This window comes from Oncorhynchus gorbuscha, unplaced genomic scaffold, assembly GCF_021184085.1.
Source record: "Oncorhynchus gorbuscha isolate QuinsamMale2020 ecotype Even-year unplaced genomic scaffold, OgorEven_v1.0 Un_scaffold_1397, whole genome shotgun sequence".
NCBI classification, from domain to species: Eukaryota; Metazoa; Chordata; class Actinopteri; order Salmoniformes; family Salmonidae; genus Oncorhynchus; species Oncorhynchus gorbuscha.
In genome coordinates this window covers 116,006-135,445 of record NW_025746184.1, presented here as the reverse complement: position 1 = coordinate 135,445, position 19,440 = coordinate 116,006, and the positions used below count along the sequence as shown (strand labels likewise).

Here is a 19,440-nt window from a genome sequence, read left to right as displayed (position 1 = left end):
GTGTGACATTCTGTGCACTTTCATGTCCAATCCCATTTTACCCAATTTAACACATTTGGATTGCAAAGTTCAGTTATGTGTTGAAGTGCTGTGTGTGTGTGTGTGTGTGTGTGTGTGTGTGTGTGTGTGTGTGTTCCCTCATGTACTACTGTGAAGTGGATGGTACAGTTTTAGTCGTGGGCCTACTTGGCAACCTGTTGTGTGAGCTTATTGGTCGAATGCGGAACACAAGCTCACGAGGAAGTAATGCTTCAATGTCATAGGCTAACGCAGTAAGTAGTGCGCTATGTAGGGAATAGGGTGCCACTAGGGACACAGTTCTGGTTTTATGATGGTGTTCCCTTTAAGTGGCCTGTAACTGGGCTAAGTATTTAGAGTGTCTGGTCTGGCTCCAGTCCCAGGGTGGATCTGAATTACAGTCCATTATACTGTGGGTTGGCTTCCTCCTAACCTCAACCTCAACCTCAAACACAAATCTCTTTTCCCAACTGAAAAAGTTAGTGACAGCGTCAGGTTCCAGACAGCCTTGAATATGTCTCAGTGTCTTATCTTATTCATCTAGTGATGAAGGGGTTGGAATAGCCAGTCAAACCAGACAAACACTGAAACTTACGTACCAAATCAGAGAATACATTCATGCTGATCTGTGTCTCTATCTCTGTAACTTGTCAGTATAGCAGTGGTGTCAATGGAACAGTATAGTAGTGGTGTCAATGGAACAGTATAGTAGTGGTGTGTCAATGGAACAGTATAGTAGTGGTGTGTCAATGGAACAGTATAGTAGTGGTGTCAATGGAACAGTATAGTAGTGGTGTCAATGGAACAGTATAGTAGTGGAGTGTCAATGGAACAGTATAGTAGTGGTGTCAATGGAACAGTATAGTAGTGGTGTCAATGGAACAGTATAGTAGTGGTGTCAATGGAACAGTATAGTAGTGGTGTCAATGGAACAGTATAGTAGTGGTGTCAATGGAACAGTATAGTAGTGGTGTCAATGGAACAGTATAGCAGTGGTGTGTCAATGGAACAGTATAGTAGTGGTGTGTCAATGGAACAGTATAGTAGTGGTGTCAATGGAACAGTATAGTAGTGGTGTCAATGGAACAGTATAGTAGTGGAGTGTCAATGTAACAGTATAGTAGTGGTGTCAATGGAACAGTATAGTAGTGGTGTCAATGGAACAGTATAGTAGTGGTGTCAATGGAACAGTATAGTAGTGGTGTCAATGGAACAGTATAGTAGTGGTGTCAATGGAACAGTATAGTAGTGGTGTCAATGGAACAGTATAGTAGTGGTGTCAATGGAACAGTATAGTAGTGGTGTCAATGGAACAGTATAGTAGTGGTGTCAATGGAACAGTATAGTAGTGGTGTCAATGGAACAGTATAGTAGTGGTGTCAATGGAACAGTATAGTAGTGGAGTGTCAATGGAACAGTATAGTAGTGGTGTGTCAATGGAACAGTATAGTAGTGGTGTCAATGGAACAGTATAGTAGTGGTGTGTCAATGGAACAGTATAGTAGTGGTGTGTCAATGGAACAGTATAGTAGTGGTGTCAATGGAACAGTATAGTAGTGGTGTCAATGGAACAGTATAGTAGTGGTGTCAATGGAACAGTATAGTAGTGGTGTCAATGGAACAGTATAGCAGTGGTGTGTCAATGGAACAGTATAGTAGTGATGTGTCAATGGAACAGTATAGTAGTGGTGTGTCAATGGAACAGTATAGTAGTGGTGTCAATGGAACAGTATAGTAGTGGTGTCAATGGAACAGTATAGTAGTGGTGTCAATGGAACAGTATAGTAGTGGCGTGTCAATGGAACAGTATAGTAGTGGTGTCAATGGAACAGTATAGTAGTGGAGTGTCAATGGAACAGTATAGTAGTGGTGTCAATGGAACAGTATAGTAGTGGTGTCAATGGAACAGTATAGTAGTGGTGTGTCAATGGAACAGTATAGTAGTGGTGTCAATGGAACAGTATAGTAGTGGTGTCAATGGAACAGTATAGTAGTGGTGTCAATGGAACAGTATAGTAGTGGTGTCAATGGAACAGTATAGTAGTGGTGTGTCAATGGAACAGTATAGTAGTGGTGTCAATGGAACAGTATAGTAGTGGTGTCAATGGAACAGTATAGTAGTGGTGTCAATGGAACAGTATAGTAGTGGTGTGTCCATGGAACAGTATAGTAGTGGTGTGTCAATGGAACAGTATAGTAGTGGTGTCAATGGAACAGTATAGTAGTGGTGTCAATGGAACAGTATAGTAGTGGTGTCAATGGAATAGTATAGTAGTGGTGTCAATGGAACAGTATAGCAGTGGTGTCAATGGAACAGTATAGTAGTGGTGTCAATGGAACAGTATAGTAGTGGTGTCAATGGAACAGTATAGTAGTGGTGTGTCAATGGAACAGTATAGTAGTGGTGTCAATGGAACAGTATAGTAGTGGTGTCAATGGAACAGTATAGTAGTGGTGTCAATGGAACAGTATAGTAGTGGTGTGTCAATGGAACAGTATAGCAGTGGTGTCAATGGAACAGTATAGTAGTGGTGTCAATGGAACAGTATAGTAGTGGTGTCAATGGAACAGTATAGTAGTGGTGTCAATGGAACAGTATAGCAGTGGTGTCAATGGAACAGTATAGTAGTGGTGTCAATGGAACAGTATAGTAGTGGTGTCAATGGAACAGTATAGTAGTGGTGTCAATGGAACAGTATAGCAGTGGTGTCAATGGAACAGTATAGTAGTGGTGTCAATGGAACAGTATAGCAGTGGTGTCAATGGAACAGTATAGTAGTGGTGTCAATGGAACAGTATAGTAGTGGTGTGTCAATGGAACAGTATAGTAGTGGTGTCAATGGAACAGTATAGTAGTGGTGTCAATGAAACAGTATAGTAGTGGTGTGTCAATGGAACAGTATAGTAGTGGTGTCAATGGAACAGTATAGTAGTGGTGTGTCAATGGAACAGTATAGTAGTGGTGTCAATGGAACAGTATAGTAGTGGTGTGTCAATGGAACAGTATAGTAGTGGTGTCAATGGAACAGTATAGTAGAGGTGTGTCAATGGAACAGTATAGTAGAGGTGTGTCAATGGAACAGTATAGTAGTGGTGTCAATGGAACAGTATAGTAGTGGTGTCAATGGAACAGTATAGTAGTGGTGTCAATGGAACAGTATAGTAGTGGTGTCAATGGAACAGTATAGTAGTGGTGTCAATGGAACAGTATAGTAGTGGTGTCAATGGAACAGTATAGCAGTGGTGTCAATGGAACAGTATAGTAGTGGTGTCAATGGAACAGTATAGCAGTGGTGTCAATGGAACAGTATAGTAGTGGTGTCAATGGAACAGTATAGTAGTGGTGTCAATGGAACAGTATAGTAGTGGTGTCAATGGAACAGTATAGTAGTGGTGTGTCAATGGAACAGTATAGTAGTGGTGTGTCAATGGAACAGTATAGTAGTGGTGTCAATGGAACAGTATAGTAGTGGTGTCAATGGAACAGTATAGTAGTGGTGTCAATGGAACAGTATAGTAGTGGTGTCAATGGAACAGTATAGTAGTGGTGTGTCAATGGAACAGTATAGTAGTGGTGTGTCAATGGAACAGTATAGTAGTGGTGTCAATGGAACAGTATAGTAGTGGTGTCAATGGAACAGTATAGTAGTGGTGTCCATGGAACAGTATAGTAGTGGTGTCAATGGAACAGTATAGTAGTGGTGTCAATGGAACAGTATAGTAGTGGTGTCAATGGAACAGTATAGTAGTGGTGTCAATGGAACAGTATAGTAGTGGTGTCAATGGAACAGTATAGTAGTGGTGTGTCAATGGAACAGTATAGTAGTGGTGTGTCAATGGAACAGTATAGTAGTGGTGTCAATGGAACAGTATAGTAGTGGTGTCAATGGAACAGTATAGTAGTGGTGTCAATGGAACAGTATAGTAGTGGTGTGTCAATGGAACAGTATAGTAGTGGTGTGTCAATGGAACAGTATAGTAGTGGTGTGTCAATGGAACAGTATAGTAGTGGTGTCAATGGAACAGTATAGTAGTGGTGTCAATGGAACAGTATAGTAGTGGTGTCAATGGAACAGTATAGTAGTGGTGTCAATGGAACAGTATAGTAGTGGTGTGTCAATGGAACAGTATAGTAGTGGTGTGTCAATGGAACAGTATAGTAGTGGTGTCAATGGAACAGTATAGTAGTGGTGTCAATGGAACAGTATAGTAGTGGTGTCAATGGAACAGTATAGTAGTGGTGTCAATGGAACAGTATAGTAGTGGTGTCAATGGAACAGTATAGTAGTGGTGTCAATGGAACAGTATAGTAGTGGTGTGTCAATGGAACAGTATAGTAGTGGTGTCAATGGAACAGTATAGTAGTGGTGTCAATGGAACAGTATAGTAGTGGTGTCAATGGAACAGTATAGTAGTGGTGTCAATGGAACAGTATAGCAGTGGTGTCAATGGAACAGTATAGTAGTGGTGTCAATGGAACAGTATAGCAGTGGTGTCAATGGAACAGTATAGTAGTGGTGTCAATGGAACAGTATAGTAGTGGTGTCAATGGAACAGTATAGTAGTGGTGTCAATGGAACAGTATAGTAGTGGTGTGTCAATGGAACAGTATAGTAGTGGTGTGTCAATGGAACAGTATAGTAGTGGTGTCAATGGAACAGTATAGTAGTGGTGTCAATGGAACAGTATAGTAGTGGTGTCAATGGAACAGTATAGTAGTGGTGTCAATGGAACAGTATAGTAGTGGTGTGTCAATGGAACAGTATAGTAGTGGTGTGTCAATGGAACAGTATAGTAGTGGTGTCAATGGAACAGTATAGTAGTGGTGTCAATGGAACAGTATAGTAGTGGTGTCCATGGAACAGTATAGTAGTGGTGTCAATGGAACAGTATAGTAGTGGTGTCAATGGAACAGTATAGTAGTGGTGTCAATGGAACAGTATAGTAGTGGTGTCAATGGAACAGTATAGTAGTGGTGTCAATGGAACAGTATAGTAGTGGTGTCAATGGAACAGTATAGTAGTGGTGTCAATGGAACAGTATAGTAGTGGTGTCAATGGAACAGTATAGTAGTGGTGTCAATGGAACAGTATAGTAGTGGTGTCAATGGAACAGTATAGTAGTGGTGTGTCAATGGAACAGTATAGTAGTGGTGTGTCAATGGAACAGTATAGTAGTGGTGTGTCAATGGAACAGTATAGTAGTGGTGTCAATGGAACAGTATAGTAGTGGTGTCAATGGAACAGTATAGTAGTGGTGTCAATGGAACAGTATAGTAGTGGTGTCAATGGAACAGTATAGTAGTGGTGTGTCAATGGAACAGTATAGTAGTGGTGTGTCAATGGAACAGTATAGTAGTGGTGTCAATGGAACAGTATAGTAGTGGTGTCAATGGAACAGTATAGTAGTGGTGTCAATGGAACAGTATAGTAGTGGTGTCAATGGAACAGTATAGTAGTGGTGTCAATGGAACAGTATAGTAGTGGTGTCAATGGAACAGTATAGTAGTGGTGTGTCAATGGAACAGTATAGTAGTGGTGTCAATGGAACAGTATAGTAGTGGTGTCAATGGAACAGTATAGTAGTGGTGTCAATGGAACAGTATAGTAGTGGTGTCAATGGAACAGTATAGTAGTGGTGTCAATGGAACAGTATAGTAGTGGTGTCAATGGAACAGTATAGTAGTGGTGTCAATGGAACAGTATAGTAGTGGTGTCAATGGAACAGTATAGTAGTGGTGTCAATGGAACAGAATAGTAGTGGTGTCAATGGAACAGCAGCAGCACTAGCTGTTGGTTGCGTCCCAAATTGCACCTTATTCCCTATATACTACTTCTGACTAGTGCACTATACAGGGAATAGGGTGCCATTTGGGATGTAGTCGTTGTGTTTTAAAGCAGTGCTGTCCAACCGACCAACTGATCTTTCACACAGACATGACTTCATCTGCTCATTGGATATCAGTCTAAAAGTCTAGCTGGGAAAAGTAGTCAATTATTTCCAACACGATGAAAGCTCCTTTATTTACATCTATTTAACATGGAAAGCTGCAGGAAATCCAAGAACGAGCATTTAAATGTTGAGCGTGTCAAGTCAAAATATGAATCAATCTCCATTTGATAGATGTCCAATCGAATACAGTCAGTCAAATGCATAGGCTGCATGTCCAGTATTGTGTAGTGATTTTCACTAAGTCATCTACCAAATAACACTGAACATAATCCAGGCCTGAGGTATTGTGATGTGTACAAACTGACTGTAGGAGAACATAAATGACAGTAGAATCCTGAAGACACCAGAACTCTGTATTCGCTGTATTTAACCTTTATTTAACCTTTATTTAACCTTTATTTAACTAGGCAAGTCAGTTAAGAACAAATGATTATTTACAATGACGGCCTACCCCGGCCAAACCCGGACGATGCTGTGCGCCACCCTGTGGGACTCCCAGTCACAGGCCGGACGTGTCACGGTCGTTGAAATGATTGGACCAAGATGCAGCGTGGTATGTTTCCATCCTTTTCTTTAGAGGAGAAACTTAAAGCACAAAAAACAATCAATCGAATAAACGAACCGTGACGCTACATGCAGTGCAGAAAGCAACTACACACAAACATAGTCAAGATCCCACAAATCACAATGGGGAAAATGGCTACCTAAATATGATCTCCAACCAGAGACAACGATTAACAGCTGCCTCTGATTGGGAACCATATCAGGCCAACATAGATATACAAATTCCCTAGATAACCCACCTAAATCACACCCCGACCCAACCAACATAGAGAATAAACAGCTCTCAGGGCGTGACAGGATGTAGGAAATATAAATGATTTATCCCCCAGTGTACTCTACTTTCACATCATTGTTGTGAGGAAGAAAAGAATCCATGTCTCTTTATTTATTGACCTATTATACTAGCTGTCATGAACAACAGAGAGCTATGGCATCCTGTCAACCTGCGCATTGCGCCACCATGAGCAAATAAGCAAATCTCTCTTGTGCAGAAAGAGCATCTTCACACTTGTATAGTCACAGTACACTGTGTAACAAACCCTGCTGTGTATTCATGGAGACAGCAGGCCTGTTATCAGATCTCTAGGCAGCCAGGAAACAGCAGGCCTGTTAGAGGAGCTCTCCTGAGACAGACTGACAAACAGACTGCTGCTGTAAACAAATCAGCCTCTCTCTTCAGCCTGTCTCCCTCTGAGCCCTGGTCAATTAGTATACCTGACTGACTGACTGGCTGGCTGTCTGGCTGACCATGCGGACTGGTGAACTGAATGGCTGACTGGGAGACAGACTGGCTGGCTGACTGGCTGGCTAGCTGGCTGGCTGACTGGGAGACAGACTGGCTGGCTGACTGGCTGGCGGACTGAATGGCTAGCTGGCTGGCTGACTGGGAGACAGACTGGCTGGCTGACTGGGAGACAGACTGGCTGGCTGACTGGCTGGCGGACTAAATGACTAGCTGGCTGGCTGACTGGGAGACAGACTGGCTGGCTGACTGGCTGGCGGACTGAATGGCTAGCTGGCTGGCTGGCTGACTGACTGGGAGACAGACTGGCTGGCTGACTGGCTGGCGGACTGAATGGCTAGCTGGCTGGCTGGCTGACTGACTGATTGATTGACAAACCCGTTATGTTATAGACCCCTGCTGGGTTGTTAAGCCTCTGTTGACAAGAAAACCAAAGCTCTTCCACAGAGCAGTTAAGGACAAGACACACTATAACGAATGACAGCTCTGCACATCACCTGCTGGGTGTCGACAAAAGGCGGTGATTCAACATGTACAATCATCAGGAAATGAACAGAAAATGACTAAAGATCCCTTACCTATGTCACATTTTCCATTCTGCCCTTTTGGTCCATCTGAATCTAACACTAGTTTACTCTACATTTAACTTCAAGACACTCCTCAGGGCACCACCAAGGTTAGTTACATCTAACACAACACTATTGTAGACCAGGTACATGTAACACACCACCGTTGTAGACCAGGAAGTGAATGAATGAGTCCTGCTGAACTTTACCATTGGTAAATAATGTGTCTTTATTTGCATTATTGGAGTAATAATGTGTTTCCTGTAACACTATATACTCATTTATTATAGAGGAAAAGGGAAGAAAACCACCAGCTTTATTAGCAGCTGTTTCTATCCTTGCCTCTATTTTAACTAAATATTTTCCATAGTGGCATCCATAATGGCATCCTATTCCCTATGTGGTGCACTACTTTTCACCAGAGCCTTATGGGTCCTGTTCAAAAGTAGTGCACTATAAAGGACGTGCACCATTTGGGACGTAGACAGAATAAGCCTATAGCCTAAAGGCCTGTAGAATATATTAGCCTTTCCTGTGGCAGGGAGACGGAGAACCCAGTCAACCGGCTAATAAATCACTTACAGTCAGTGGCCCACACAACGTTACACTACAGTACCAACCAGCTCACAGTACACAACAGTACCAACCAGGTCACAGTACACTACAGTACCAACCAGCTCACAGTACACTATAATACTAACCAGCTCACAGTATACTACAATACCAACCAGCTCACAGTACACTATAATACCAACCAGCTCACAGTACACTAAAGTACCAACCAGCTCACAGTACACTACAATACCAACCAGCTCACAGTACACTACAATACCAACCAGCTCACAGTACACTAAAGTACCAACCAGCTCACAGTACACTACAATACCAACCAGCTCACAGTACACAACAGTACCAACCAGCTCACAGTACACTACAGTACCAACCACCTCACAGTACACTACAATACCAACCAGCTCACAGTACACAACAGTACCAACCAGCTCACAGTACACTACAATACCAACCAGCTCACAGTACACTAAAGTACCAACCAGCTCACAGTACACTACAATACCAACCAGCTCACAGTACACAACAGTACCAACCAGCTCACAGTACACTACAGTACCAACCACCTCACAGTACACTACAATACCAACCAGCTCACAGTACACAACAGTACCAACCAGCTCACAGTACACTACAATACCAACCAGCTCACAGTACACTAAAGTACCAACCAGCTCACAGTACACTATCATACCAACCAGCTCACAGTACACTACAATACCAACCAGCTCACAGTACACTATAATACTAACCAGCTCACAGTATACTACAATACCAACCAGCTCACAGTACACCACAATACCAACCAGATCAAAATATACTATAATACCAACCAGCTCACAGTACACTACAATACCAACCATATCACAGTGCACTACACTACCAACCAGCTCACAGTATACTGTAATACCAACCAGCTCACAGTACACTACAGTACCAACCAGCTCACAGTACACTACAGTACCAACCAGCTCACACTCACAGTACACTACAATACCAACCAGCTCACAGTATACTACAATACAAACCAGCTCACAGTCACAGTACACTACAATACCAACCAGCTCACAGCACACTACAATACCAACCAGCTCACAGTCACAGTACACTACAATACCAACCAGCTCACAGTACACTACAATACCAACCAGCTCACAGTCGCAGTACACTACATTACCAACCAGCTCACAGCTCACAGTATACTACAATACCAACCAGCTCACAGTATAGTACAATTCCAACCAGCTCACAGTATACTACACTACCAACCAGCTCATAGTACACTACACTACCAACCATCTCAACCTCACACTCACAGTACACTACAATACCAACCAGCTCACACTCACAATACACTATAATACCAACCAGCTCACAGTACACTACAATACCAACCAGCTCACACTCACAGTACACTACAATACCAACCAGCTCACAGCTCACAGTACACTACAGTACCAACCAGCTCACAGTACACTATAATACCAACCAGCTCACAATACACTACAATACCAACCAGCTCACAGTACACTGAAGTACCAACCAGCTCACAGAACACTATAATACCAACCAGCTCACAGTACACTACAATACCAACCAGCTCACAGTACACTACAGTACCAACCAGCTCACAGTACACTACAATACCAACCAGCTCACAGTACACTACAATACCAACCAGCTCACAGTACACTAAAGTACCAACCAGCTCACAGTACAATATAATACCAACCAGCTCACAGTACACTACAATACCAACCAGCTCACAGTACACTAAAGTACCAACCAGCTCACAGTACGCTATAATACCAACCAGCTCACAGTACACTACAATACCAACCATCTCACAGTACACTACAATACCAACCAGCTCACAGTACACTACAATATCAACCAGCTCACACTCACAGTATACTACAATACCAACCAGCTCACAGCTCACAGTATACTATATAATATAATAATAATATATGCCATTTAGCAGACGCTTTTATCCAAAGCGACTTACAGTCATGTACCAACGAGCTCACAGTACACTACACTACCAACCAGCTCACAGTACACTACAATACCAACCACCTCACACTCACAGTACACTACAATACCAACCAGCTCACACTCACAATACACTATAATACCAACCAGCTCACAGTACACTACAATACCAACCATCTCACAGTACATTACAATACCAACGAGCTGACAGTATACTATAATACCAACCAGCTCACAGTACACTACACTACCAACCAGCTCACAGTACACTATAATACCAACCAGCTCACAGTACACTACAGTACCAACCAGCTCACACTCACAGTACACTACAATACCAACCAGCTCACAGTACACTACAATATCAACCAGCTCACAGTACACTACAATACAAACCAGTTCACAGTCACAGTACACTACAATACCAACCAGCTCACACTCACAGTATACTACAATACCAACCAGCTCACAGTACACTACAATACCAACCAGCTCACAGTACACTACAATACAAACCAGCTCACAGTCACAGTACACTACATTACCAACCAGCTCACAGTACACTACAATATCAACCAGCTCACAGTATACTACAATACCAACCAGCTCACAGTACACTACAATACAAACCAGTTCACAGTCACAGTATACTACAATACCAACCAGCTCACAGTACACTACAATACCAACCAGCTCACAGTACACTACAATACAAACCAGCTCACACTCACAGTACACTACAATACCAACCATCTCACACTCATAGTACACTACAATACCAACAAGCTCACACTCACAGTACACTACAATACCAACCAGCTCACATTACACTACAATACCAACCACCTCACACTCACAGCTCACATTACACTACAATACCAACCACCTCACACTACACTACAATACCAACCAGCTCACACTCACAATACACTATAATACCAGCCAGCTCACAGTACACGACAATACCAACCAGCTCACACTCACAGTACACTACAATATCAACTAGCTCACACTCACAGTACACTACAATACCAACCAGCTCACACTCACAATACACTATAATACCAACCAGCTCACAGTACACGACAATACCAACCAGCTCACAGTACACTACACTACCAACCAGCTCATAGTACACTACAATACCAACCATCGCACACTCACAGTACACTACAATACCAACCAGCTCACAGTACATTACAATACCAACCAGCTCACAGTACACTACAATAGCAACCAGCTCACAGTATACTACAATACCAACCAGCTCACACTCACAGTACACTATAATACCAACCAGCTCACAGTACACTACAATACCAACCAGCTCACACTCACAGTACACTACATTACCAACCAGCTCACAGTATACTACAATACCCACCAGCTCACACTACAGTACACTATAATACTAACCAGCTCACAGTACACTATAATACTAACCAGCTCACAGTATACTACAATACCAACCAGCTCACACTCACAGTACACTACATTACCAACCAGCTCACATACCACCAGGAACAGCAAAGACCTGCCCACCTGCTGCTCAGACTAGTCTTATGTCAAGTGTCATACTTCAACATGTAGCACTATGGAAAGCAGTACAAATGCACACTGGCATTAAAGCTCAGCATGTTTCTCTCCCATGCAACTCTATTGTCATGATTGCCTTTCTGATCGATTATCTTGGTCTAGCCCATGAAACTATATTATCATGATTGCCTTTCTGATCGATTATCTTGGTCTAGCCCATGAAACTATATTATCATGATTGCCTTTCTGATCGATTATCTTGGTCTAGCCCATGAAACTATATTATCATGATTGCCTTTCTGATCGATTACCTTGGTCTAGCCCATGCAACTCAATGGAATCTTTCCCCAATGCCCGTACACATTCACACCAGCCCCAGTGCAAAGCCTAACTGCAATCAATTACTAGCCCACCATGCAACTCTGCTTACTATCTCCCCAATGCACGATCACATGGCAGCCCAAGCGGCAGGCATGCAGTGCCACGGACCCGCTGACCTTCAGAGAGGACAACTGGCCATTCATTTGCCCTTGGGCCGAGATGAGGGCTGAGTAGGCCGAACAGGCTCTCCATTGTGAGGAGGGCAGTAGCCTGGGATCTCCTCTCAGTGAGGATCATCGTCATGGTGGACTAGAGGGAGGTCGGGGGGACGGAGGGAGCTGTCTTCGTCCCAAATGGCACCCTATTCCCTACATAGTGCACTACTTGTGACTAGGGCACGTACAGACTGAAGTGCATACTTTTTGACCAGAGCCATATGGGTCTTGATCAAAAGTAGTGCACTATGTAGGGAATAGGGTGCCATTTGGGATGCTTCCTGTCATTAGGTTCAGCTGATGCCTCCAGGGTTGGTTGGTTAGTGTCATGGCCCAGGGGCTCTTAATACTGAGTGTCCTATGTGGTGTGTCCAGATGGGTTTTAATGTCACAAATACAGTGAAATGACTTGTTTTAACAATCTCTAAACCCAACAATGCAGTAATCAATATCAATGTCGTACTAAAAATAACAAGGTAGAACAAAAACACGGGAGATGTAAAAATAAAGAAATAAAAAGAACAGGAGAAATTAAGAAGCTGTAAACAGAGTCAGTTCATTACCATATTAACAATGTACAGGGATACTGGAGTGATGGAGGTAGATATGTAGAGGGGTAAACATACTATATACAGGGTCAGTTCATTACCATATTAACAATGTACAGGGATACTGGAGTGATGGAGGTAGATATGTAGAGGGGTAAACATACTATATACAGGGTCAGTTCATTACCATATTAACAATGTACAGGGATACTGGAGTGATGGAGGTAGATATGTAGAGGGGTAAACATACTATATACAGGGTCAGTTCATTACCATATTAACAATGTACAGGGATACTGGAGTGATGGAGGTAGATATGTAGAGGGGTAAACATACTATATACAGGGTCAGTTCATTACCATATTAACAATGTACAGGGATACTGGAGTGATGGAGGTAGATATGTAGAGGGGTAAACATACTATATACAGGGTCAGTTCATTACCATATTAACAATGTACAGGGATACTGGAGTGATGGAGGTAGATATGTAGAGGGGTAAACATACTATATACAGAGTCAGTTCATTACCATATTAACAATGTACAGGGATACTGGAGTGATGGAGGTAGATATGTAGAGGGGTAAACATACTATATACAGAGTCAGTTCATTACCATATTAACAATGTACAGGGATACTGGAGTGATGGAGGTAGATATGTAGAGGGGTAAACATACTATATACAGGGTCAGTTCAGTACCATATTAACAATGTACAGGGATACTGGAGTGATGGAGGTAGATATGTAGAGGGGTAAACATACTATATACAGGGTCAGTTCATTACCATATTAACAATGTACAGGGATACTGGAGTGATGGAGGTAGATATGTAGAGGGGTAAACATACTATATACAGAGTCAGTTCATTACCATATTAACAATGTACAGGGATACTGGAGTGATGGAGGTAGATATGTAGAGGGGTAAACATACTATATACAGGGTCAGTTCAGTACCATATTAACAATGTACAGGGATACTGGAGTGATGGAGGTAGATATGTAGAGGGGTAAACATACTATATACAGGGTCAGTTCAGTACCATATTAACAATGTACAGGGATACTGGAGTGATGGAGGTAGATATGTAGAGGGGTAAACATACTATATACAGGGTCAGTTCAGTACCATATTAACAATGTACAGGGATACTGGAGTGATGGAGGTAGATATGTAGAGGGGTAAACATACTATATACAGGGTCAGTTCAGTACCATATTAACAATGTACAGGAATACTGGAGTGATGGAGGTAGATATGTAGAGGGGTAAACATACTATATACAGGGTCAGTTCAGTACCATATTAACAATGTACAGGGATACTGGAGTGATGGAGGTAGATATGTAGAGGGGTAAACATACTATATACAGGGTCAGTTCAGTACCATATTAACAATGTACAGGGATACTGGAGTGATGGAGGTAGATATGTAGAGGGGTAAACATACTATATACAGGGTCAGTTCAGTACCATATTAACAATGTACAGGGATACTGGAGTGATGGAGGTAGATATGTAGAGGGGTAAACATACTATATACAGGGTCAGTTCAGTACCATATTAACAATGTACAGGGATACTGGAGTGATGGAGGTAGATATGTAGAGGGTAAACATACTATATACAGGGTCAGTTCAGTACCATATTAACAATGTACAGGGATACTGGAGTGATGGAGGTAGATATGTAGAGGGGTAAACATACTATATACAGGGTCAGTTCATTACCATATTAACAATGTACAGGGATTTACATTTACATTTAAGTCATTTAGCAGACGCTCTTATCCAGAGCGACTTACAAATTGGTGCATTCACCTTATGACATCCAGTGGGACAGTCACTTAACAATAGTGCATCTAAAACTTAAGGGGGGTGAGAGGGATTACTTATCCTATCCTAGGTATTCCTTAAAGAGGTGGGGTTTCAGGTGTCTCCGGAAGGTGGTGATTGACTCCGCTGTCCTGGCGTCGTGAGGGAGTTTGTTCCACCATTGGGGGGCCAGGGCAGCGAACAGTTTTGACTGGGCTGAGCGGGAGCTGTACTTCCTCAGTGGTAGGGAGGCGAGCAGGCCAGAGGTGGATGAACGCAGTGCCCTTGTTTGGGTGTAGGGCCTGATCAGAGCCTGGAGGTACTGAGGTGCCGTTCCCCTCACAGCTCCGTAGGCAAGCACCATGGTCTTGTAGCGGATGCGAGCTTCAACTGGAAGCCAGTGGAGAGAACGGAGGAGCGGGGTGACGTGAGAGAACTTGGGAAGGTTGAACACCAAATCAAATCAAATCAAATCAAATTTATTTATATAGCCCTTCGTACATCAGCTGATATCTCAAAGTGCTGTACAGAAACCCAGCCTAAAACCCCAAACAGCAAACAATGCAGGTGTAAAAGACGGTGGCTAGGAAAAACTCCCTAGAAAGGCCAAAACCTAGGAAGAAACCTAGAGAGGAACCGGGCTATGTGGGGTCAGTCCTCTTCTGGCTGTGCCGGGTAGAGATTATAACAGAACATGACCAAGATGTTCAAATGTTCATAAATGACCAGCATGGTCAAATAATAATAAGGCAGAACAGTTGAAACTGGAGCAGCAGCACAGTCAGATGGACTGGGGACAGCAAGGAGCCATCATGTCAGGTAGTCCTGGGTCACGGTCCTAACACCAGACGGGCTGCGGCGTTCTGGATGAGTTGAAGGGGATACTGGAGTGATGGATGTAGATATGTAGAGGGGTAAACATACTATATACAGGGTCAGTTCAGTACCATATTAACAATGTACAGGGATACTGGAGTGATGGAGGTAGATATGTAGAGGGGTAAACATACTATATACAGGGTCAGTTCAGTACCATATTAACAATGTACAGGGATACTGGAGTGATGGAGGTAGATATGTAGAGGGGTAAACATACTATATACAGGGTCAGTTCATTACCATATTAACAATGTACAGGGATACTGGAGTGATGGAGGTAGATATGTAGAGGGGTAAACGTGGAGATGAGCAGGGAGGTGGGTAGTATAGATGGAGATGAGGAGGGAGGGTGGTAGTATGGATGGAGATGAGGAGGGAGGTGGGTAGTATGGATGGAGATGAGGAGGGAGGTGGGTAGTATGGATGGAGATGAGGAGGGAGGTGGGTAGTATGGATGGAGATGAGGAGGGAGGTGGGTAGTATGGATGGAGATGAGGAGGGAGGTGGGTAGTATGGATGGAGATGAGGAGGGAGGTGGGTAGTATGGATGGAGATGAGGAGGGAGGTGGGTAGTATGGATGGAGATGAGGAGGGAGGTGGGTAGTATGGATGGAGATGAGGAGGGAGGGTGGTAGTATGGATGGAGATGAGGAGGGAGGTGGGTAGTATGGATGGAGATGGGGGGGAGGTGGGTAGTATGGATGGAGAAGAGGAGGGAGGTGGGTGGGTAGTATAGATGGAGATGAGGACGGAGGTGGGTGGGTAGTATAGATGGAGATGAGGAGAGAGGTGGGTAGTATGGATGGAGATGAGGAGGGAGGTGGGTAGTATGGATGGAGATGAGGAGGGAGGTGGGTAGTATGGATGGAGATGAGGAGGGAGGTGGGTAGTATGGATGGAGATGAGGAGGGAGGTGGGTAGTATAGATGGAGATGAGGAGGGAGGTGGGTAGTATGGATGGAGATGAGGAGGGAGGTGGGTAGTATAGATGGAGATGAGGAGGGAGGTGGGTAGTATGGATGGAGATGAGGAGGGATGTGGGTAGTATGGATGGAGATGACGAGGGTAGTATGGATGGAGATGAGGAGGGAGGTGGGTAGTATAGATGGAGATGAGGAGGGAGGTGGGTAGTATGGATGGAGATGAGGAGGGAGGTGGGTAGTATAGATGGAGATGAGGAGGGAGGTGGGTAGTATGGATGGAGATGAACAGGGAGGTGGGTAGTATGGATGGAGATGAGGAGGGAGGTGGGTAGTATGGATGGAGATGAGGAGGGAGGTGGGTAGTATGGATGGAGATGAGGAGGGAGGTCTTCAGTACCATGGATGGAGATGAGGAGGGAGGGTGGTAGTATGGATGGAGATGAGGAGGAGGTGGGTAGTATGGATGGAGATGGGGGGAGGTGGGTAGTATGGATGGAGAAGAGGATGGAGGTGGGTGGGTAGTATAGATGGAGATGAGGACGGAGGTGGGTATGGTAGTATAGATGGAGATGAGGAGAGAGGTGGGTAGTATGGATGGAGATGAGGAGGGAGGTGGGTAGTATGGATGGAGATGAGGAGGGAGGTGGGTAGTATGGATGGAGATGAGGAGGGAGGTGGGTAGTATGGATGGAGATGAGGAGGGAGGTGGGTAGTATAGATGGAGATGAGGAGGGAGGTGGGTAGTATGGATGGAGATGAGGAGGGAGGTGGGTAGTATAGATGGAGATGAGGAGGGAGGTGGGTAGTATGGATGGAGATGAGGAGGGATGTGGGTAGTATGGATGGAGATGAGGAGGGTAGTATGGATGGAGATGAGGAGGGAGGTGGGTAGTATAGATGGAGATGAGGAGGGAGGTGGGTAGTATGGATGGAGATGAGGAGGGAGGTGGGTAGTATAGATGGAGATGAGGAGGGAGGTGGGTAGTATGGATGGAGATGAGGAGGGAGGTGGGTAGTATGGATGGAGATGAGGAGGGTAATATGGATGGAGATGAGGAGGGAGGTGGGTAGTATAGATGGAGATGAGGAGGGAGGAGGGTAGTATGGATGGAGATGAGGAGGGAGGTGGGTAGTATAGATGGAGATGAGGAGGGAGATGGGTAGTATGGATGGAGATGAGGAGGGAGGTGGGTAGTATGGATGGAGATGAGGAGGGAGGTGGGTAGTATATGGATGGAGATGAGGAGGGAGGTGGGTAGTATGGATGGAGGTGGGTAGTATAGATAGAGATGAGGAGGGAGGTGGGTAGTATGGATGGAGATGAGGAGGGAGTTGGGTAGTATGGATGGAGGTGGGTAGTATAGATGGAGATGAGGAGGGAGGTGGGTAGTATGGATGGAGATGAGTAGTATGGATGGAGATGAGGAGGGAGGTGGGTAGTATGGATGGAGGTGGGTAGTATGGATGGAGGTGGGTAGTATGGATGGAGGTGGGTAGTATAGATGGAGATGAGGAGGGAGGTGGGTAGTATGGATGGAGATGAGTAGTATGGATGGAGATGAGGAGGGAGGTGGGTAGTATCGATGGAGGTGGGTAGTATGGATGGAGGTGGGTAGTATGGATGGAGGTGGGTAGTATGGATGGAGGTGGGTAGTATGGATGGAGGTGGGTAGTATGGATGGAGGCGGGTAGTATGGATGGAGGTGGGTAGTATGGATGGAGGTGGGTAGTATGGATGGAGGTGAGTAAAGCACTAAACACACCGTGTCGGTGGGGCCATGTGATCACCTGCTGGGTGTCGACCAACGATGCTGATTCAGGGTGTAGAATTGGAAAATAAACAGAAAATGACTGCTGATTTCCTGGTCAGAGGAAGATTGAAGCACATCTGGCATTTCCATGCCAACAAGGGCCTCAAACCAAGTCATACTGCAATAAGAGCTCTTCATCATTGTGTTGAGTATCTCTACGTCAAAATGTGTTTGAGTTGCAATAAATGAATGTTCTTGTTGCTACGGCTAGTTGCTATGTGCTATGTTCTTGTTGCTATGTGCTATGTTCTTGTTGCTAGTGGTAATATCGGCTCAGTTGTGTGCTGCAGACTCCTTTCTAAAGGCGTCTGTTTCCCTCTCTCTGTCCCTCTTCCTCCATGCCCATCCCTCTGTCTGTCCCTCTCTTCCTCCATGCCCATCCCTCTCGCTGTCCCTCTCTTCCTCCATGCCCATCCCTCTGTCTGTCCTTCTCTTCCTCCATGCTCATCCCTCTCTCTGTCCCTCTCTTCCTCCATGCCATCCCTCTCTCTGTCCCTCTCTTCCTCCATGCTCATCCCTCTCTCTGTCCCTCTCTTCCTCCATGCCCATCCCTCTCTCTGTCCCTCTCTTCCTCCATGCTCATCCCTCTCTCTGTCCCTCTCTTCCTCCATGCCCATCCCTCTGTCTGTGCTCCCCCTCTCTACTCTCCCCCCTCCCATCCTCCCTCTCAGGCTCGGCTGCGTTGCCGGGCAACATGGCGTACTTTGGGAGTGCCCAGGATGATGTGGATCTGGAGGATGAAGATGATGAAGAGGAGGAGTGTCCATGGGTCGACAGGATGTCAGCTCACAGCCACAACTCAACTTCCTGTCCGTCCTCACAGCGGAAAAACAAAACAACGCCGGGGAAGAAGGTCTCCAATGGACATGGTACTACTGATCTACCATGTTGTTTTGGTACACACTACTGATCTACCATGTTGTTTTGGTACACACTACTGATCTACCATGTTGTTTTGGTACACACTACTGATCTCCATGTT

General features: G+C 44.4%; 1 protein-coding gene across 1 annotated transcript in view; it reads left to right on the top strand.

Moving 5' to 3' along the window:
* LOC124022463 (protein Jumonji-like) overlaps positions 1-19,440 on the top strand; it is a gene marked incomplete at its 5' end in the record, with an annotated part of 76,937 nt that overhangs the window by 9,806 nt on the left and 47,691 nt on the right. Inside the window, 1 exon segment of the mRNA XM_046337373.1 lies at positions 19,130-19,327. Within this exon segment, the coding sequence (XP_046193329.1) occupies positions 19,130-19,327 (198 nt within the window).